Source organism: Paramisgurnus dabryanus, chromosome 24, assembly GCF_030506205.2.
Source record: "Paramisgurnus dabryanus chromosome 24, PD_genome_1.1, whole genome shotgun sequence".
In the NCBI taxonomy this organism is placed as follows: Eukaryota; Metazoa; Chordata; class Actinopteri; order Cypriniformes; family Cobitidae; genus Paramisgurnus; species Paramisgurnus dabryanus.
In genome coordinates, this window is record NC_133360.1 from 18,623,699 (window position 1) to 18,646,923 (window position 23,225).

Below are 23,225 nucleotides of genomic sequence, written 5' to 3' on the forward strand. Positions count from 1 at the left end.
GCATTGTTACATTACAACACTAGTTCAAGATCTCATTGCATGCATCAGACTAAATCTTACCAGACAAGACACAGATCCGTCTGGAGAGACTTCTGTCATTCCTTCAGGAACAAGCTTTCCATTGATCTCCTGGTATTTTATGCCATTAATGGAACATTCCCTGAACTGCATCTCGTTTTCGGTAAGAGTTCCCGTTTTGTCAGTAAAAACATACTCCACCTGGGGTACAATATAAATATATATATATATATTTTTTTTAAATATAAATGTATACAACGTTCCCCTATTAAGCATGGTCACATTAATTATTTGCACATTAAAAAAGTTAAAAGTTCAGGTTTTACTGTTTCCACAAGGACCCAAAGACTCATTTTTTATGAAGAGCGCTACCTACAGCATGATCAGAAAACCCAGCCACTAGAAGGACTGTTCAAATATTGCCATGTTTAAACTTTGAACTATAACAACAAAACAATACATTTTTAGATTTCATCTTGGCCTGCTTATAAGTCACACACCTGTCCTAGCTCCTCGTTAAGGTCTGAAGTGTTGACTTGAGCTTTCTGGTCACTCTCTTCATGGTAAAGATCCAAATCCCAGCCAATAAAAAATGAGCCCAGAAACTTTTGGAGTTCAACCGTAACATATAGAGAAATGGGGATAATGAAGTTGTACAACACAAGGAAGGCCAGGAAATCAGAAATGAACTTCAGAATCTGTAAAAACAAATAATATTCAAATATATGTAGTTATGCATGTATATTCTTTCTTTAATGCTTTGATTAATTCTTATAAAGAATTAATGCTTATTTCTATTTATATGTAACAAAATAAAACTAAAATAGTGTTAAGAGATCATTCATTTATAATTGAGAAAAAAATCTGCTGATTCAAAATACAATTTCTGACAATTCAGAGAGTAGAAGCAAAACAGATGTCTGAATGCAAATATGGTGAATGATGTCATGAATATGTTAAATAACACATGATGCAATCTAGGAAAGAGGTCAACAACCTATAGTTTCACAAAATCCTGTGGGAAACACTGCTTGTAACACTTAAAATTTCAATAATAACATTATCTGATATACAGTACTGTGCAAAAGTCTTAAGGGGGTTGCACACAGGACACGCAGCTCAGCGCCATTCTACAAAAAAAATAAAAGGTGGGTGCTTAAATACCTGTCGCAGCCACAGAGCGCCACACATAGTTTAACATTAAATAACATCATATTTGTCCCAAATCATTAACGACTAACATTGGCTGCTAAAGTATATTTTGGATTTTGAAGTAGACGCTATCTGACTAAGCTCGCACTTTTTAATGTGCACGAACGGTGTGCGACCCCCTTTAGGCCACCATGCCACAATAATATTTGTTGTTTTTGCAATGTTATAGTGATCATAAATTATTGTTTCTCAGTCTCTTTAATAGAGTACATCCAGAATATACAGGAAATGTGTATATATTATTAAAAACTGTATAAAAATGTAAACTGATGTGTCAAGTTTTTGGTGTAAACTTCCCTTCCACTTGAGCAACAGCAGGAAACTGCAGGATCTCTTAAACCTAAATAAAATTAAACCCTAATTTCTAATTTTAAAGAAATTAGTCTTTTTAATTCTGCTCAAAACCACTCAAGATGTGTTTAGTGCCAAGAGAGGTCACACTAAACAACACCGACGATTACTAAAAAAGAAGAATTTTATTTGTACATATTTCCTGCATTTCCTGTTTGTATCTTAATAACATAGACTGAAAAATAAATATGGATGGACATTAAAACTCTGGTGGTGGTGGCCTAAGACTTTTGCACAGTGCTGTATATTTTGTAGGGTTTTGATAAATAAAAATTACTGTACATAAGGTAAACAAAAATTTTAAAGAACGAGTTTCAAATTTAATCTCAAGGTCTGCTCTTTGCGTTGTGTTATGGGAAGATAATGATGTGTAGTGACCTGGCTGCTGTTTTTCTCCTGATCAGTCTTCTGATTGTAAAAGGGTTCATTCCACTTATTTTCTGCCTGCCAGGCATACTTCAGTATAGTGCTAAGGATGGCTTCAAATAGCAATATACACAGGTAGATGAGAAGAAATGTATTCATGGACCTGCACAAGAAAGAGAGGATGTGGACATTAAGGAGTGGTGATCCAATAAACTAGGAGGCTGCTTATTAATATGCATTTTAGTCGATCGGATCACAAGTGGACGACAATAAAGACAGGTGTAAACGGGGTGTAAAAATTTTTAAGCTCGACCACATTTAGAGGTAGTCGAAAACGCATTCGACCGGATTGCTTTTGTGTGTAAACGCGCATATGGTCAATGCGTGCGAACAGTCACAAAACACTGTCTACTCTCCGCCTATTGATCTAATGTGTAATGTATCAAGCACATTGTTTAAAAGGCGGGGTGCATGATGTTTCAAAAATGCTTTAGAAAAGTCAGTCGGGCCGAACAACAAAACAAACTTGTAGCCAATTAGCAGAAAGGGGTCTTCTCATTATGCGGTGGAGAGAGTGTTCAGTGCATATGTCTAACATTAGCCAAAATCGATTGAAAGATTGACTGCCAGATAAAAATGAAAAGAGTAAGCCATCTGCCGAGCGAATAAAAAGGCTTACGGTAAGGCAAGATGCAGGACCCGTGTAAATATAGGATCAGCTTTCCAGTACTGGAGAGAACTGAAGGAGGACACCGAGGTTGCTTTTTCCCTTCTCAATAGGTGAGTAAATTTGGTTTTACTTTGTTACACAGAACTAATATGCCGTCTTTTGCATAATTATGCATATGTGTCATGTTTGCTTGTTTATCTGCAATCGTATTGTTCTTTCCTTCAGCTATGAAGACACATTTATTTCCACACCCTATAAGCCTGGTGCGTCTAAACCTCCTCCGACTTATTTGGGTTAGGGGCGTGTTTGTTTAGGTGATATAAATGTCAACATTGGCTTCCAGAGATTGTGCACCCCGCCTTTAACTTTTATTTTTGTTTCATTTTGCGAGCATGTGAAAGTTTATTTCAAGCTTATTTCATCAATTGCTCTGAAATATCAGAGAAAGCTCTTACATATACATGTAAAAAACCCTGTGCAGCACAAGCAGAGACTCTGACATTATATTACTTTGCGTGTATTAAACCCATAATTTCTCATGTTTGTGTTTAAATGAAAGCAAACAGACTCGCCCACAGACCACCCCCTCAGTAATCAGGACAGAAGTCGAAAGTGGACAAAAGTACCAGGTGTAAACGTGAATCTGTCTCTCTTGTCCACTTGTTAATACACATCTCTTGTACACATCTTAATACAAGGTATAAACAGCCTTCTCTGATATAACAGCGCCATTGATAAAATAAAATCGTGCAACGTTCATACGCTCGCAAAAAAACAAACAAAAGAAAAACGCAGAGATCAGCCGCTTTATTTTTATCAATGAAAGTCTAAAGATAGCGACATACACTGTTTGTTCACGCTAGAAGTCAGAAACAATGTGCATAGTACCTCAGATTAGACAAATAGGCGGTCTTGTGGTTGAATGTGTTCAAACAGCCACACATGCGCATTTACACCAAAAAAGCAATACTGAATTGTGATCTGATCTACGAAAACACATCTTTATACCAAGTGTAAACATCCCGTAAGAGGACATAACAAATGTGATGAAATACAAACTTCTCTACTGCTGAGCGCTTCTGGGACTTGCACTTGTAGTTCAGAGCCATCTTGGCCTCCATGCCAGTATACACCGCCACACCTGGATGACAAGATGTTCGTTAAACATAAACCATCAACATGTAAATAGATTAAGGACATAGTAATCAATATTAACATATTAACACAAAACAAAAATTCCTTAATACACCGAATTAATAAAAACTACATTTTGTGAATCATTTATAAAGTATTCTGCTTATGGACACCTACATTTTTTTTTATACTGAGTATCTTTGGCTTAATTTTCAGTAAAAGTATTAAAAAACAAGACATTAAACAAGACATAAAATACTTAAATTATAGCTTACATTTGCCCAGAACTGAATCTAGCATTACAATTAAAGTCTGTGTAAATTACATTTATAGAACCGTTTCTAAAAACATTACAAACATAATAAATTAAAATTGTATTGCTCAAACACATTTCAAACACTGTGAACTGTGTAGTAGTGAATTGTGGAGTAACACCGTTAAACAGTTTTTCTACATTTCTGAATTCACTTTCACTTTCGCACTGGAGCCACCGAGCATGGCCCCGCCCCTAACACAATCGTGAGCATCCATTAAGGTTGCAGCGATATTTGAAAGTTAAAAAGATGTCAGATTTTACACATGAGTGGCCTTTGTTTCAGTACCGACAGCATACAAGATTTTCTTGTTTTTCAAGTTTTTGATAACGTATATTTACTTGGCAGTTTTTTATCATTCAAATTTGGCTGGGTGGTTAATAACACATTTTTCTGTGCTGTGACAAACTAAGAACACATTCAATATTGGACTTTACACAGACTTTAACTATTATTGTAACTACTATGAAAATTATGCATGGTTTGGTGACCTAGCTTGCATTGCCTCTGGGAGGTTAATAATAATTTAAAAACTAAGAATTTGTTAATTAGTTTTTGTACACGGAATGAAAATGTTCAAATGCACTAAACCTTGAAACACTAACAGGAGTGACTATGACAGTAGAGACAAAGACCAGACGCCCAGCGTCCAATTGCAGAAAAAAAACCAACAAAATGTAGGAAAAGGCAGTGAAAAATAAAGTTAAATAAATAATAAATAAACAATAGTTAGCAGTGAAATACAGGTTCTAAAATGTTTATTTCACATGTCAGAATAATCTTAATATAATTGTAATAATTATTTTTTATTTTTGTCCTAAGGCAGGATTTTTTCACATTTAAAGCTTCTAGTAAGGATATTTGGATATGTTTGCTAATAAAGCTAAGCAATAATAATAATAATACGCCTATTAAAGTTAATATATCTCTAATATATCACACTGAATATTCAGCTTTACTAAAACAAATCACAAAAAACATGTTCATGTTTCTTTGATTTTTTTTTACCAAAAATTTCTTTGGTGTTTTTTAATCTTGCTCCTCGAAGCAGGAGGTTCTCGGGTCCTAAAGGTCTGAAAAATATAAAATAAGTATATTTCAAATCCCAACCCTCCTCCTAAATTAACCCCCAATAAACAAAAAACATGAATGAAAACACTTATGACATTATATAAATGTAATCTGTTTCTGCAAAAAAAAAATATATATATATATTTAAATGGAAAGTGTTTTAAATCTCAGATATGAAGCCAGTCTTACCTGACTATCTCCTCTCCTTGTTGAGTAACTGTTATTCTTCCAACAAACCTGACAGAGTGAGAGAGCATAATAATAAACAATACTTCTAAAGCATTTATTAATATTAGAATAAATTTTGCAACAACCATTTTACATAAACATTTACATATAACGTTTACATGCAAAAAAAATTGTCACTCCGACTGAATTTATTTTGATTGAAGGTTACGACAATAAAATTTACATGCACCCTTAACATGGCAATCTGAATCAAATGTTTGTTTACATGTACATTCTATAAAATCTGAACCAAACGTCTGTGCAAGCGCACAGCCAGGGTTGCCAGCTTCGAGTAACAAAACCCGCCCAATGGACATTCAAAATAACCCAAAAGCATCCCAATGACTATTCACAGCCCAAATGCCAATAACTAATGAACAAATCCTTTCATCTTTAACCTGCAGAAAATAACAACTCGTGGAAACAGTTTAAACAGTAGTCCAAATCTGAACTTTAAAAAAACAAGGGACTTGGCAACGCACGCTGCACACAGCATCTCTCGTCGGGATATAAATATACAAAGTAAAAGCTGAGTTTTCAGACCCAATTTTCTGAAGGCACGACGCAATTTATTGCTTTATGTAGCCTAACTTTATTAAAGTACACATTAAGGCTGCAGAATGTACAGTGGGTGACCCCATTACCTGAATAATAACTGTTGCCAATGTCTTGCTATTGCATGTTTCTGTGATGAGGATCATGTGATACATAAATAAGAGATAAATATAAGACATGAACTTGAGCACAATTGTTCTGCGCATGTGCACGATGTATTTTTGCATCAAATTAAGAAAACACTATGATTTACGTGTTTACATGTGTACTTTTCTCCTGATGATCGGATCACAAATTGGACTACAACACCCATTTTAATACGAACGAAATTTGCATAATACGACCTCAATCATATTGATGTAAACATAGCTATTGTAAAGTGCCACCAATATTTTAAATGTATTACATAAAAGACTCAAAAAAACTTTTGAAAACTGACAAATATAAATAACATATTTATATATACACACACACACACACACACACACACACACACACACACACACACACACACACACACACACGCTATTGTAGCTGGTTTGTAGGGAAATACCTGTACAAGTCAGCTTCCGGCTGCTGGCACTCTACTACTGCCTGCAGAGACTCCAGCCGGGACACCGTCTGCAACACAGCTGTTTCTGGCACTGCAAAGTGCGTCTACACATCAGATTAGAGAACAGTTTAAAACTACTGCATAAATCTACTACTTTAGAAAATGTATTTCTATTTAATTTAATTTATTTCTATAGTTTTATAGTTTATCTTCTAAAATTGTATTTCACAATGTGCAAAATATGTCCATACAAGAAATACTATTTTAGAAATAATTCTAGCAAAAATGACCTTCAGTCCTTTTGACAAATCACTGATTCTTGAAACTTTGGCAAAAACATGTCCCACTAAGAAAAGTGCTAATTCTGTTGGAAATTAATAACATTTTCATGAAGAAAAAGAATCAATGTTATAATCAGGGGGTCCTTTGCACATATGTAAGGTTCTTTCTTTTATAGGTTTATTTTTATTTTTTTATCAATTTAATGATATATGCTGGCCCATTGCCTACAAAATCGGCTGTCCTTGGTTAAGAGATAATCATTTCAACTTGATTAAAAAAGCCAAAAGTAATAATTGAATTGAATAATATATTTACCACATAAAGGGGAACATTGTAATATGTATTAAAAACTACAAAAGTGTGTTTTGAACAATATTTACTATTATTTTGTGAATGTTCAAAATGTGTCCCACATATTCGTCACCACCGTCAGATATTTATAAAAAGCAATAAAATCAAACAACTACAGGGTCAACTTCATTCCTGAGAACCCCATTATCAAACCTTCAGCTCTACTGCATGCTTCAAGTTCACTCAAACTCCTGTATGTTTGCTATTTTCTCTTAAACTTCTTCATATTTTTGGACACTGCTACTGTGACAACCATAACATGTCGACACCGTCATCTTTGTAAAAAAATATTAGATTAGATTATGAAATAAATGTATCATTTTTAAGAAGATGGCTAATGTGAACAACTCATCTATTTTTTTTATCTATATTAGGTTTTTGTCACCACCGTCAGATGTCACCACCATCAGGTTTTCTGTCTTTTCTGTCAGGTTTTATGTATTTTAGGAAGTTATAATTTGATATTTGTTCATCACAGTGCTCAGGATTGTTATTTTTTGAACCAAATATTTGCATAAAGTTTAAGCAAGAAGCCACTGACTTGGGCCCGGTTCCCCGATAGCGCTCACTCTTAGCCCGCTAAGAAGACTCTAGATATATCTTACCAAAGCTGTTTATGTTCCTAAGTGTGTTCCCCGAAGTGTCCCTTAGGAACTTTCTTAACATGCTGCCTCTAAGTTCGACGTAAAAAAGGCGCTGTCCCAAGTGAAGGTGCTGAATAATTTGGGATCGATTGCTCAGTGATCGATTTTCCACTTCAGGCGAAGGTGCATTACGGCGTTAAGAAAGACAACATGTTCTATACAAATGAAACATTCCTCAAATTATTCCATTAACATTTATTTTAACATATAGTTTAATAAAAATATCCGTAAAATATAGACTATTAATTTAATTATCAAATTGTCATTAATACGGGTAAACGAACCGGGTATCCCTTGCTAATCATCCAACCTCCTTATCCCGTTGTGCCACTTGTGCCGCTTCATGGGTTTAACAACTTTTAAAAATGATGTTAAACACTTTTATACTAATGGTAAGGAATTTGGTTTACAATCAGAATTGATTGGCAAGCAGCTGCAGTTACTTCTGTTTAATGCTGTATTGCTGGCCATTGGTTAATGTTTTCAATAAAAAGCACCCTACAATGAACAGAGAGAGGGAGTTAGATAAATAATATGGTCTGAGAATATCCAGCAGCTCCATAATGAGTTGTCTTGGGAGGCAAATTCTTTTTAATATAGCCACGTCAAGCAAAATTTCAAAAGGGTTTAAGTGTTGCCAAATAAAAAAAATTGGCATGGACTAAACGGCTCCGCGGCCGGTGTTGTGTCGAAGTCTGTTCCCCCTATGTTTCCCTTTAGTATAGCGTTTTATCACATTATACATTGAAAGTTTCAATTGCTACTGAGATGTATATGTGTGCATTTATGTCATGTATTTTTATTGTTCTTAATGGTAAGTCAATTATTTTTACAGTAATCATATTATATGTATAATATATATTTATTATGTATGCAAACATAACATTTTTAAAACAAACAGCAGAGAAAAAGAAGAAAAAGCCTGCTATGTGTTACCGTTACATGTTACAGTTTTATATAAGGGTAATTTCTACGGACCTTTTTACAGAAGGTAAAAGTCGCCGTAATCTTTACTGACATTGTCCGTAATGATTACTGACATGGAGCATTCGGACTGGACTAAAATCACTGAGAAGCTCTAAAAAAAATGCTTTACCCCACCTCCCTATGTAACTAATCCCATCCCACATGTATGAAATATTTAATAAATTGTATTATAAAATACATGGTATTATTGCTTTTTAGTATAATCAATTCAAATAATTAATCTTTCTAAATAAATTATAAATGTAACGTGATGAAAACGCTATTTTTATTTGCGCGGCGATAGCATCTTGCTCTCAAACAACGCTAAGAGAGAGCTTACGAATGGTCCAGACCAACCTTACGAAAGTGTGACTTACAGAAGATATACTTAGCGTAAGAACATGTCAGGAATCGTGCCATAGAGTTAAGAGAGGGGTTAAGGAATAGGTTAAGAACTACTTAGCGTTAAGAACGTTTTGGTAAATTAATAGTCTCTATTAATACAAAAATATGTTTATTAAATAAAAAAATCATTACTTTTTCTATTTAGGCTTAAAGTAAATGTTGTATGAGTAATAACTGGAAAAACGCCTATTTTATGAAAAACAGCCAAGACCTTGATCTATAATGATATACCTTCAGATTTTGTAATTTAACAAACTTTTTTTTTCAAAATGTTAACCTGTTTTATCCAAATTCCCAAGAATCAATGAAATGTATTCATGTTTACAAACTGTATCTACATGATGGAAGAAATTAGATTTCCAGGTAATGTCAATGTGCCTCAGTGAGCAAGTCAGTGGTGAGTCAGCGGTCTGACAAAAAACCAAAACTCAAAGAGGTGAAGTGATGGAGAAAAAACCTTAGGAGAAACTGACTCAACAAGATGGGGTTCTCTTCAAGAGCATTATGTTTTTGATAATTTTATGACATCTGTTTTTAACTATTAACTAAGCAAAACTTTATCAACTAAATATCAAAAAGGTTCATATTATACTGTCCACTTTGACAACACTGTTAGGTAGGGGTAACAGTGTTAAGAACATTGTCATGAGCAGATGAAAACAAAGACCTTCAGGTTAGTCTCTCCATCAAGGCTGGCAGTGGTAATATGGCAAGTCCCCTCTGCACGCTCTGATGATAAGAGCACCAGGTCTGCAGGAAACGTCTCATCTTTGGCTACTCTCACAATATCACCTACCTGCAGACATAAAACACAAGGACCACTTTAGAATGTGACATATAAACTAATGTGTTTTTATGTTATTATTAAATGTATATTCTTAATGTAATTTGTAATTTACAGTTATGCCTGTGAGATTGAAATTTGGCATAAAATTGGTCATGCTCATAATTTATAAGTTATTTGTATAATTCCTTTTATTTACAGATATTATTGATTTATTACAATAGTGTGGACTTCAGACACACTATAAAGTTAAAGGAACAGTTTGTAAGAAATTGATATCAATTAATCATAAAATGGCCCTGATATGTCACTAGACATTAAAAAATCATTTTCATTTCAAATACTTATATCACTGACAACAGTGGTCTGGCCAGGATATTGTCATTTAAAAAGTGGAGTTGATGTTGTCATTTTGTGTATTGGCCACAGCTGTGTGATTGTAGTACCAGTTTAAGCCACATGTTTTGTGATTGCAATACCAGTTTTGGCCACAATCCTACATACTGTTCCTTTAAGGTTGTCATATAAAAGTTCAATGAAAACTACTGAAATGAGTTGGGTGGACCTTTAATTCCTAGTTAATTAAACTCAGCAATCTACTTTTATTAGTTATCTGATTGTTTGAACCCGGTTCAACAGTTTGGTAGTTAAATTGAAAGACACAGGATATCACTCAGAAAACAGAGTTAGAAGAACTACTTTGCCCAATAACTTTTATTAGTCAAGCTGACCGAATCTGTTGTGATTGGTCACCCGTCTGGGGCATGCTCCACCTCTTACCATAACCGCATGATTTAACTTCTCAGGTGTAAACAGTGACAATGTCATTACTTTTACTATATCAATTCAATGCATGGAATCAAAACAACATTTGCAAGGGTAAAGGAGCCTAGTAAGTATGTGAAAAGGGCTTAGTGTATAAACCTCACATTTCAAATGTACAGACCATTTCAAAATTCATGTTGATTAGAACTTACTCTTATATTCTTGGATCGGGTCTGGACTAGACTGCCGCTGCGCACAACAAATACTGGGGCTCCATTAACTTCATTGTCAGCATTGTGTCGCAGCCAATCTTCATATCCCTGTATATGTGTGAAATAAAAAGCGTACTGTTTGCCCTGCAATAATACTGGCATAACACTGTCCATATATTTTTGAAAACATGAACTTAGCAGCATTAACGTGTCATATGCTTACCTGTTTGATGGCAGTTACAGTGATGACAAAAAATAGAGGAAGTCCACTAGTTATAGGGGAAGTGGGAGTGTCTATCATTAACTAAAAAAGAGAGAAAGTATATTACTGAATAAAAACCAGACTACTGTACCAAGTTAACTGTGATGATATTTATGACTCCTGACAAAACAAGAAACTATGCTCAATAAAGAAAAACTTGGTACAATGACCAGTACATTATTGAGAATTGCTTTGGTTATGTCCCACAGATCCCACGTTATATTCTAAATACTAAGGGCTTACCCTAGATAAAACACATACAATGCACCTGTTGTCTACAAACATGTTATAAAATTGTACTTACAGTTAAAATATCTGCAGGTCATAACACACATTAAACCTAATCATAAAGCCTGGAGGATAGTTCGTTTTTTCAATGTCTAACTTACGATGCATAGTTTATTTGCTTACACAGATGTTTGACGCATCAAGTTGCAATGCATCTCCTGGCCTACATACTGTATACTCCTGTTTGTGCATTTGTGACCTATGAGTACAAAATATGTGCAGTTACAAAAATCTGGCAGCGCGTATAGTGACCCACGTGTACGCATTAAAACAGAACTATACTTCAGGCTCAGACCTACCCAGAACACATGTGCCCAAAAGTTACAATGCATTTTATTGTGCAAATGCACTGTGTTTAAAGACATCTACATAAAGTGAGACCGAAATACATTAAATACGGGTTTAAGGGCGAGTGCATAATTAATGCATTTTTAGTATATTTAGTATTGCTTAAAATATCTTTTACAGTGATTAAATGCATTGAAAGATAGGGGAACCATCATGGAAAACAGAGAAACTCTGTCTCACAATCTGTTGAGTGCTGGAGACAGATAAAGACAAGTCAGGACTTACCTGAACTAAGAAGATAATGAGAAAATAAAAATTGGCTATTCTTCTGAACTGCTCAAACAAATTCTTAGGGACGAAGTTCCATATGGTGTACTACAAAGAGAAAACAAGAGCATGAAGGATTTTACTGTCAAATCCATGGGCAGAGTAGGAAAAGACTTCACACGTGACAGTCAAATGACTCCACATTTACATCTGTAGCTCAGTTGACAATGTTTTAACATCATTGCGTATGAACATTAATGCTGTAACCTCCTACCTTGGATGAAATGATCCTGTTATCTGCAAATCTCTGAGGAATATAATGGCCATGATGTGGGAACTTGTTTGCTATATACACTGTCCTTGTGTCACTTTGATGGGGAGGGTCAAAGCCCTGTAAGAAATAAGAAGAGACAGACCAAAGATAACATTTCCATTATATCATGTAAGCATAATTGTGTGGAAATAAACACCTGAAATAGAGAGTGGACATATTACAGAAACTTCTAAGTAAGGTGCCTTGCAAACATGCAGTGGTAGTTGATGTGTTGACGTCATTTTAACTGAAACAGGAAGTCCGTGCATGACATATTGAGTAGCCCATCCCCTTCTCTTTAAATAACAAATAGTGTTTTCTTCATGGCACAGCCCGGAAAAGCTGCATTTAACAGCTTGAGAGAGCCACGGTTAAAAATGAAGTCTAATAGATTCCTGATATAGATCTTATCCCTTATATGAAACTGTTACTCCAGTGACGTGAAATTTATGATGGTGCACAAATTTAATGATTGTCTCCTCTTGTTCTCGTCAGTACTTTTTAGAAAGTCTAGAACCCATCTGTCAAATCGATGTTTGATTTCCTCCACAGAGCATGAATGCATGATTCTGTCCAGAATCTAAATGGGTCAGATAAGTTTTGTTTTTGGCCCAAATTTGCACATATGATACGTTTTTGTGCCATTGTACTAGACCGCAGTACACTTTAGGCACTGCGGCAGTTCACGTGACACCAATGCGATCAGCCTTCATTCATCCCAATGGACGGCATATTTACACTGTCTAAATCAATCACAATCCACTGCATAATGCCGAATGCGCCATTAATCATCCTAGTCTCAGCCTCAGACGTCATGCGCACAGACCATTGGTCAAACATCTGATGCATACAGCACACTTAACTAGAAACACTTCTGCAGATTTCAAAGTCGTCCTCTGAATGGTTCAATTACACAAGATTTCTAGGAAACAGCCTGCCTGGAAACAACAAAAAGTCATCTAATTGAATAAGAACCCGTCATGTTTACTACTAGGCAATATATCGCATGGCATTGTCATGTGCATATCATCAGTAAAGTTGGTTTCGTGATTAGTAGCAAATCACAATAACCTGCTTTCAGATGGAGTGGCATTTACTACACAAAGTAGTTGTTCACTGACAGGCTAGGCAACATCACATTCATAATCACAGGCAGTGGCGGCAGGTCAATTGAGTCGCTGGGGAGCTGCCCCCTATAAAGTTGGCTAGAGAAGAAAGCTGCTTTAACATGCTACCACAAGTAAAATATATAATGCTAATTAATACAAAATAAAATCATTTAGTTGTACCAATTCACTGTTAGTCACTTTATAAGTTATAGAAAAATGTATTTTGTTCGTTTTATTGTTTTATACTGTTGCCTAAGGTCTACTTATGATGTTCGAATTGCTTTTGAAAACCTCCTTTTTAAACTTCAAAAGCAATAAGTTATGGGCTATTTTATACATTGGTTTTGAGGTTGGCTCCAAAAAATGCTCCGTTTTGATAGAAGGCTATGATTGATGGCTATGATTGGATAGCTTAATTTCCCGTCTTTACGGTGGGGAATTATTTTGAAAACCTTAATGTGTAAAGAATAGCAACCGAACAAATATATGTTAGAGCCACAAAATGCTCTAGGGTGCTAGAGATGATACACATAAATAACAATACGCATGGTGAAGTAGGTTTAAACACAACCTCCAAAGTCAAATGGCAATGAATTCTTCTGTAGCCCCGCCCACAGGTGTGTAGGGAAGTAACATGTGGGGGCCAAAGGCGAAGCAAACCATATGCAGCATCTCAACAATCAGCAAACATGTCTTTAAAGATTGCCAAGGTTTGTATAGTTCCCGGTTGTGGAGGAACACAGTCGCTGTATAACCTTCCCTCAGAACCTAACACTTGGAATGCATGGTTGAAGTTTGTTTTTAAAGAAGTTCTAGCTCATGTGGGGAATACAGAGATTTTGTTTACTTCATTGTACCAGGGATTCATTTTTAAAGAAGCCACAAGTCGATGCCGTGTCTAAACACGTATGTTTGACTGTTTTAATTTACTAAAAAAAATGTAACGATTAATATAGGTCCAACATGTTTGAATGGTTACCTTGATTATTTCATTAATGCTAATAACCCCTCAAATTCATAGTATATTTATTTCATGCTTTAACAGTTGAGGTCAACCGTAAAATTTTCAGCATTTTAGCTAAGCTGTAAGTATACAACTTCACCTGATTAAAAACTGGTTATTTACAGTCCTGCATTACTACAGTAAAAATTCGATTTTGAGTTTGTTTGTGCCCCCCCCCCAATTTTTTTTAGCACCAGCCGCCACTGATCGCAGGTTTAAGATAAGCAGTGCTTACCTTTTTTTTTTTGTCTTTATTGCCTTTTTGAGAATATGGTGTTTAAAAATGTTTTATTGTATTCTATTAATGGATGTTAATAGTATGGAGTGTGCACATTGTGCCTCGTTTAAAAGAATTGGTGCATGACGCCACTGACTCCAGCAAATGTTTTGGACCCACCCACAATTTTTTTGCTTCCGACGCCCATGGATAACCTTATGACTAACATACTAACACTCATACTAGAAGCAAAAAACCTTAAATTTGATTTCATTTCAAGATATTAAATCTTAATCTGAAATTACCATGGTTAGTAAACAGATAAGACAGGATCTGAGTTAGGGTATTTCTGAAAAATATAATTCCATAAATCTCTTCACATTGTTAAAGTTATGAATAAAACCTAAACACTAAAATAATAACACCAGCATAGTGTAAGCCAACAAAAATGGTGATGCCATCCCAGCATGCAATGGAGTATGACATAGTTTTACTTTTTTCTAGTAGAAATCATAAACATGAATGGGGTTGTTACAAGAAAAGAAATTGGGGGGGGGGGGTTCAGTCAATGATTATGTTTATGCTCAACACTAAGCTTCAGGTTATACTCCAAACACACCAAAGCAACATGCATACAAAATGTTTTATGCATCTTTAATAAAATATTTCAATAAAGTTGAGTGCACACCAAAAAATTATCGGACTAATTTTCATCCGATTTCCCCTCCTGACAATCCTAGCTATGTCCCGGTTATCTTGATGGTTCTACAGATTATTTTATCAGATTTTCCCTTGGTGTGAGGAGTGTTAAGAGTGTCCGAACCTGATCGGAAGAACGTCAAAACATGTTTAATATTTACGATCAGAAATCCTGATGTGTGGGGAACCCCGATGACAAACGACTTTTCTATCACCTGAAAGGATAGCAGTCCAGCGCTAGTAATGGTGCTATACCAACACAGCAATAATCCAAAAGAGACAAAAGAGTCTAACATCTGACGTAAACAGCCATTCGCTGTGCATCATAAAATTGTGCTTCATCGATTTATATCATAATTGTTCTGTGACAATCTGGGTGTCTGCAGCACAAAGTAAACACAACATGAATATAATTGTCAAGAAATCTCCAGTAACAAAATGTACAAATAAGTACAAACCAATTTACAAAGATGAGCAGCAATGCTCAATAAAGAAGCATCCCATGATTGTGTAAAAAACAGAGATGTGGTTCTATAGCGCCAATTTTTTTCATCTCTCAACTAACCAATAACTTTTAAGAGCAAGTTTGCAGCAGTGTATTCAGACAACTAAAGAAACGACCACAGAAAACAAACCAGATCTAGAAACACTTCCTGAGTAAGACCAAAAGCATTAGGACACAGACTTCAGATGTACAAATGCTGCATCTCTATCAATACAAATGTTGTGCAATTTCCATTTACAGACACATAACAACTACTACACAATTATTATTAACAAAGTATTAACAAAATTAGTAGGAAACCATCAAAATAATGTGTTAAACAACTCGTAACTTTCCCTTATAGGAAATTCAGTTTTCTACATCAGATCCTTATATTTTTCAGATTGTTCAAACATACATGCAAATGGTTAAAAAAACAGTAAGCTATGACATCACTCAAATGAGTTTATGTCAACACATTTAGCATTTCACTATTTACAGACAAATTTTAAATGTTATAAATAAACTGAATAACAGACTTGCTATTTAATGCTAAATAAATGTCTTAACCCTTTAGTTGTATTTGGGATCTGAGACCTCAAGACTCAATGCTCAATTCAATAACTTAAAGCTGCAGTCCATAACTTTGACCTCTCTATCGCCATCTTTGATTGAAATATAGACCTCACCTGGTCACTCAACACCACCCAGCTGGTGAAGAAAGCACAACAGCAGCTGTGCTTCCTAAGGAGACGGGGAAGTTTGGCATGTCGCCTAACTGTGCTGTCACACCGCCACCAGCAAGAGCGTCAAAGTAGCCTTAAAGGAACAGTATGTAAGAAATTTATATCAATTAATCATTAAATGGCCCTGAAATGTCACTAGACATTAAGAAATCATTTTCATTTCAAATACTTATATCACTGACAACAGTGGTCCGGCCAGGATATTATCATTTAAAAAGTGGAGTTGCAGCCCTCAACTGATGTTTATGTTGTCGTTTTGTATATTGGCCACCAGCTGTGTGATTGCAGTACCAGTTTTAGCCACATGTTTTGTGATTGCAATACCAGTTTTGGCCACAATCCTACATACTGTTCCTTTAAGTCAATCATTTTCAATTAGAGCCGGCGGCAAGCTCCAGCGAGCAGCTGTGTTGTGCGTCATGTACAGTGTGAGCGTCGAGGAGAGTTGAAATCAGCTCAACTTCATGGTAATGAGCTATGACGTGGTTCGGCGGAAACGTTCGCCGGCAACAAATCGGAGGGCGGAAAGCCGTGTTGTTGAGAGCATCTTGACCACCTGCATCACTGTGTGGTATGGCAACACTACTGTGATGGACTGCAAACGTCTGCAGAGAATTGTCAAGACTGCCGAAAAGATCCTCAGGACCCCACTGCCCTCTCTGCAGGCCATTTACCAAAATCTCATTTTGCACATCTTCAAGGTTACTGCTGATATTGTAATTATCCCAATAAGTGACAAAATATGATGTGACTATACAACACATAAATAGGACAAATTTTGCATTATTTTGTCACTTATTGGGAGCAGTATGCTAGCTGGAGCCATTCACTTCCAGTCTTTGTGCTTAGCTAAGCTAGCGGGGGCTGCGTCAGACTGAGTTACAGCACACACGGAGATGAGAAAGGTATGTATGGACTTACCCAACTCTGGGGGATACGGTGAATAAGTTAAATTCCCAAAATGTGGGCGTGTTCCTTTAAGCTACACACTCCCAAAGTAGCCGGCCCCTTTTCTTTTTTGTTTACGGACATGATGTAATCATGCAAAGATAAATTAGGTTTTTTTACTTTTTGGCAGTAAAACTGACCCAGCCAATCAAATTATAAATTATTATTATAAGCTTTCCATTGTAAATTGAGCCAAGTTAGTATACTTTTTAAAGACTTTTTTCTACATATATAACTGAATTTTGATCATTTTTAACTGAAAAATGTGACGGATTGCAGCTTTAAACAACATATTCAACATTAGCATATCATGATGATACTTCATGATTTTTCTTTTATTGTCATTAAATGTCATTGTAGACTATTTTTGCTATATATTCGTTTTGTGTTATTGTCTTCGTGGGGTGTAAAACATTTCATAATTCATATGCGTTTTAAAATAGCCAACTAAAATTTTCTTATTGCTGTGCTTACAACACTTTTTTTATTGATGTACACAATCCTAGTCTACTGGTTGAAAGCAGTAAAACTTGATTGATGCAAGACTGCCATTGTAGATTTCAATAAGCTTAAGTGTCAGGTGTTTATAGAGAGAAACAATAGAAACAAACCGCAACTATCCACAAATAATAGGCGAGCTTAAAGCAAACAGTACACGCTCTTTTCTCCATAACAATTAGACACACAAAGATACACAAAAAAACGTTAAACGTTGAAAAATAAATAAGTATTAAATCATAAATCAACATTTTGCAAATTGCCACTACCAACAAGAAAACCTTTTCATCAATACAAAAAATAGAAATCTAAGTTATACGTTAAACACTTGACTTGAGTAACGTAAAACCTTGTCTTGTGCCTCTACTAAATAGTTTTTAAATTGTTGTAAAGATAATTTAAAGAGCAAACTAATGCTAGGCTGGAGCTGGAACTAACATTCCAAACATTCAAATCAGAAACCCAAAACATTTTATTTTCTGTAAGAGGCAAGATATAAAGGGATAAAATGCAGTTTTGGAGAGAGTGACATCGTTACTGTACCAGCTGCTGTCGGATCCAGCGAATCATCTTGTGTCCTCAGCTTTGTACGTAGTAAGCTAGCTCCTCCTCATCGACACGGCATCAAAACAAATGCTGCTCCCGACACGTCTAACTCTCTGCATTACACAAAAAGCGCGTGTACAGAAATAAAATTCAATTTTCGACCCATTATTAAAGCCGCTAATATCGAAACACGAAGACGACCGCACACCGCCTGCGCTTGACGGAGATGACTTCTTACCAACAACATCCTGGAAGTGACGTCACCTGTGACTCATGAACTGAGCAGCGGTGGGGAGTTGTGTTGCACTACTAGCTAGCTACAGAAATTCAATTTCAACCACGCAAATATTGACATTAGGTCACAGAGTTTACCATAAAGTCTATTACAGTTGATTGGAATAGGCTATATCCTTGAAGCATCAAATAATCTTAACCTTCACACGACAAAACGGAAAATTCTTTCATGTACTCTCCCTTCCCAAACCTGATTTCTTTTGAGAAACACAGCATAAGACGTTTTGAAGATCTTTTTACGCTTAATAGTGGCCCGTCAATAAACACTATTATATAAGAGATCAAATGAAGTAGGCTGTCATCTATGAGAGTACAGAGCAAAAGTTGTTTTTCACTGAAAATCATTTTCCCTGCAGTTCTCAAATCTTAAGGAGTTTGTTTTGGTGCCCTTACACAGCCTACTTGATGTTGATAATGTACCAAACAGTACTTTATATGTTTGATTTTTAACACATAAGTTTTGTCTGGCTTTAGGCTAGGTTTCAATATAAGTAAGATATTTTGGGGTTTGGTTTAAATGTGTCGTGATTTCTTGCTTCTGCATGAACACCAAATGCTATTTTGTACATTTATGTTTTTAACTGTTAATTAAAAGTTGACAGTCAAACTGAAACATACTGTTTGGATTCCTCATGTGTTGTGTGTTCCCCCCGAGAGGCCATGTTTGATCTACAAATAGTAGTTAAAAAACCTGTGTCTTTAAAAGTAAAAATTAACGTATAAATATTTAATCACTTAATTGATTATTAATATTGTGTTATTACTATAAATACCAGTTTTGCTTTTAAGTCTAATGTGCATTTATCATATTTCCAAAATAATTATTATGTTGCACACCTCAAAAGCAGTTGAGGGAACAGATGCAGAAATTATACCATGTCAGCAGACAATGCTGCATTAAACAAAACACATGCACTATTATTAATGATTAATATGTCAGAGTACTCAATTTCAGTACCCTGTCATCAATTTAAATCCCATAGTCATCTGCTGAGTTTCCCTGGATTAGTAAAAGAATATCAAAGCTGTCAAAATGCTGTCACATACAGTAACTGCCTAATATTTTAAATAATTTAACAAGGATTGGGAATGTTTAGTTTTGTGCATTTGTGTGTTTTCTACTCATGTACATATGGACAAACAGACAATCTTGATACAAAATCAGTGTTTCAACAAAGCACGGATGTTGCATCAATCCGTTTGTGATGTTAACCTTCCAGTTGCCAATTGCAGAAAGCATTCACCACATCACACCCATGCAAATATGCAGAATTGCTCAAGATGTATTTAAGTTTAGTTAAGGGAACCAGTTTCTTTCTCTTGATATTCTTACGTTATTGGAATACCTTTTATTTTTTAAATGTTATTGCTATTTTTAGTTGAGACATTTATAACAAGGTTTTGTTTCTTTACAAACAGTCAGTAAAATATGAAAAACTGTTTAGCTCGACCTTTTTTCCCTATAATGTGTAATTTGGTTACGTCACCTAGTGTATGTAAAGCCTTTTTCTATTCCAACAGCGCCACTTGCAGGACAATAAAAAATACTTGTGGCTCAAAAGAAGCACAGTATCTTACAAATAGAAATAGACTTTCCACAATTACCCATTTAAATTAAAATTACCCTTGTTTATAATGATTTGTCAGGTCTGCGGAAAAATCATTATACTGTGCAAATTTTAATATAATTCTATTTACATGGTGCTTTTCCTGCTGATAATTGTTTCAAGCAGCTTTACTGGGAAACAATGTTTCATGTTTTCTTATTGAGCAGTTTAAAATAATTATGACTAAATTTGTCAATGAGCACACAGTGAGCAAACTATCAGTGACTGAAGCTAGGAATGAAAACCCACATGATTCAATTCAGTTTTTTTTATTTACATAGCACTTTTCAAAATGGTTCCAAAGGAGTTTTACATTAATAAAAAACAAGAGAAAACACAGAAAAATCAGAGTGCAACAAAAGTAGCAAAGTATACAGTGGCTAAGATTAAACCATATAGACAGAGTATTCATTTAATGTTTAGAAGAAAACTAAGTTAAGCTAATGTCAGCTGACTCCAAAGGGGTTGAAAAAACCCCAGTGGGGAAACCCTTAAAATCCCCTGAAAAGAACCAGAGCTGATCCCATATAAGATATACAATGGTTTGAGTAGTACTGTATATTATAAAAAAATGATGGAAATTAAAAGTTGTAATCTATCCAATAAAAAAATACTATACTATAAGATTTATTTAGAATAAAAAAAATCTAATAAAGGGAAGTGGTCTGTGGTCACTGGTCAGACATCGGCTGGGCATCTTGATAATGTGAGGCCAGTAGATCAGTGGTGTGATCATTTAAGGCTTTATAGGAGATAAGCAATATTTTAAAATATATGTGATATTAAACCAGTAGCCTGTGTAAAGATACCAAAATTTGGACTTATGTTATCATACTTAAAGTAAGCACTCTTGCAGTGACGTTTTGAACAAGCTGAAGCTTGTTTAGCTGATTTGTGTGACATCTACTAATATTTTTAACTAAAGGGGCTGTTTATTCCTGGTATTTAGAAGCATTTTCATCAATCAGATCACAAGTGGATGAGAGAGACACTTTCACATTTACACCTGACTTGATATTTTAAAGAATTACCATCACAGTGTCAGGCTGCATGTGCATGACTGGAGACTTAGAGAAGAGATAAAAATGTAAAACTTTAATTTCAAATCTGGAGACAGGCATGAAACACCCTAAGAGAGACTGGCAAACACTGAAGGGAACAGGAGAGTATAAATGGATTGGAGATGATGAGGATGGCTGGCAGGTGAGTTTGTTTGAAGACATGAAACAAGTGAGGGAGCGTAGAGGATGAAGGGAAATGGAGAAAAGAGGGAGGCAAATTAATACTGTACATGGGGAACAGAACAGGAGGGCTGACAGGAAGAGTGACATTAGTCACCTCTCCCAGAAGTTGCATTCTTATGCAAAAACACAGATAGGGGAGAGTGGGGTGATTTGTGCCAGGGGGGAAGTAGTTCCACCCCTTGTTTCTGGAAACCATAGAAGAAATTGGTCATGTGACCACATAATTTTGAAAAGCCATCAATTTTACTTATCCTCAAAAAAAAAAAAAAGAGAGACACATGGCATGAGAAGTAAGCATATTTTAGCTTTAGTTTTTTCCTTTCAAAGTAAAATTTCTATGATTAAGGTTTTTTTTGTTTGTAGTTTCTTAACAATTATAGATAGGTTTGAAAATATTTCACACATGTTTTAGTGCTTTAGCAGGCTACACAATGAATCTATACAGTTAGCATAATGTTAGCTCTTAACTGCTGGATCATGCTAATTGTTCAGACTTGTAGGTCTGGGGTGATTTGTGCCAGAGGTGATGTGCTCAAGAAACTACTCACACCCCAAAAACTTGGTGGTACAGCCATAAGACAGCATTCGTTTATATTCCCCTGCAGTATTGACAAGTGGGATGTTAAATAGTAGGCCAGATTCAGACCACCTAGACCTATATAATCTGGAGAAGTGAGGAGATGTTCATGCCTCATCAGTGTTTGACTTAGGCCTACCTGCTATTTGTTTAATGTAGCTAACATTGTTTAGAAATTAGTCTAGTCACTTTATTCTTAAATAATACATAATTGACAGACAGCGTTCTGTGTATGTCAACAGGCATCTAAGGCACTTTGCCTGAAATTAATCAGAAATATCATATATTATGTATTTAAAGCAACACTATGTAGTTTTTTTACCTTTAAATAATGTCTCTAAAATTATTTCAGTGATAGAACAACTTTTAACTGGACAAATTGTACTGTTGCTGCAACCTGAGAAGCCTCCTAGCTGCTACAAGCACACTCTGAAAGTGGCGGTGGAGGGTAGGAAACACAGCCCCGCCCCTCCCCCTGCCTGCAGAAGAGTGTCTGATACCAGGCACTGTTGCACTTTTCAACCACATGGGGGAGCTGTAAGTCATTTTTACATGGAAACTACATAGTGTTGCTTTAAGTTGTGTAACTACAAAATATGACTTATTCCAACAGTTTCATAGAGTGACAATATCTAAATAAACCTTAAATGAGATATTGTGAATTGAATTTGTCTTGCTTTAATAGCATTACAGTTCATAACATTAAAATGTTCTGTTTTACTTCAGAAATCCCCGGCACAATTTACCCCGCACCAGGGGCAAGTTGTGCCACAAGATCCAAATTTATTGTTCTCAGGGATGCACCACATCCTGAAATATATGTACATCCTTAAGTTGAAGGCATTACTGTCATGGCCTCACTTTAAAGTCCCTTTGAGTAAAAACTGGCACAACTCACCCCACTCTCCCCTATAGAGTACATCCTGGAAGGGGGTGGTGGGCATTCTGAAGGCT

At 35.5% G+C, this 23,225-nt stretch overlaps 1 protein-coding gene across 4 annotated transcripts in view; it reads right to left on the reverse strand.

Moving 5' to 3' along the window:
• atp11b (ATPase phospholipid transporting 11B) overlaps nucleotides 1–18,802 on the reverse strand; it is a 54,916-nt gene extending 36,114 nt beyond the window's left edge. For all 4 annotated transcript variants that reach the window (XM_065259363.1, XM_065259362.1, XM_065259364.1 and 1 more), the window contains exons 1-13: nucleotides 18,547–18,802; nucleotides 12,261–12,377; nucleotides 12,005–12,094; nucleotides 11,105–11,185; nucleotides 10,882–10,989; nucleotides 9,788–9,916; nucleotides 6,473–6,576; nucleotides 5,326–5,373; nucleotides 5,074–5,138; nucleotides 3,677–3,758; nucleotides 1,960–2,110; nucleotides 519–716; nucleotides 61–219 (exon numbers count right to left, since the gene is read on the reverse strand). In XM_065259363.1, the coding sequence (XP_065115435.1) occupies nucleotides 61–219; nucleotides 519–716; nucleotides 1,960–2,110; nucleotides 3,677–3,758; nucleotides 5,074–5,138; nucleotides 5,326–5,373; nucleotides 6,473–6,576; nucleotides 9,788–9,916; nucleotides 10,882–10,989; nucleotides 11,105–11,185; nucleotides 12,005–12,094; nucleotides 12,261–12,377; nucleotides 18,547–18,573 (1,359 nt within the window). In that variant the 5' untranslated portion in view covers nucleotides 18,574–18,802. The remainder of the gene's footprint in view (nucleotides 1–60; nucleotides 220–518; nucleotides 717–1,959; nucleotides 2,111–3,676; nucleotides 3,759–5,073; nucleotides 5,139–5,325; nucleotides 5,374–6,472; nucleotides 6,577–9,787; nucleotides 9,917–10,881; nucleotides 10,990–11,104; nucleotides 11,186–12,004; nucleotides 12,095–12,260; nucleotides 12,378–18,546) is intronic.
• Between the last annotated feature and the right edge of the window lie 4,423 nt (nucleotides 18,803–23,225).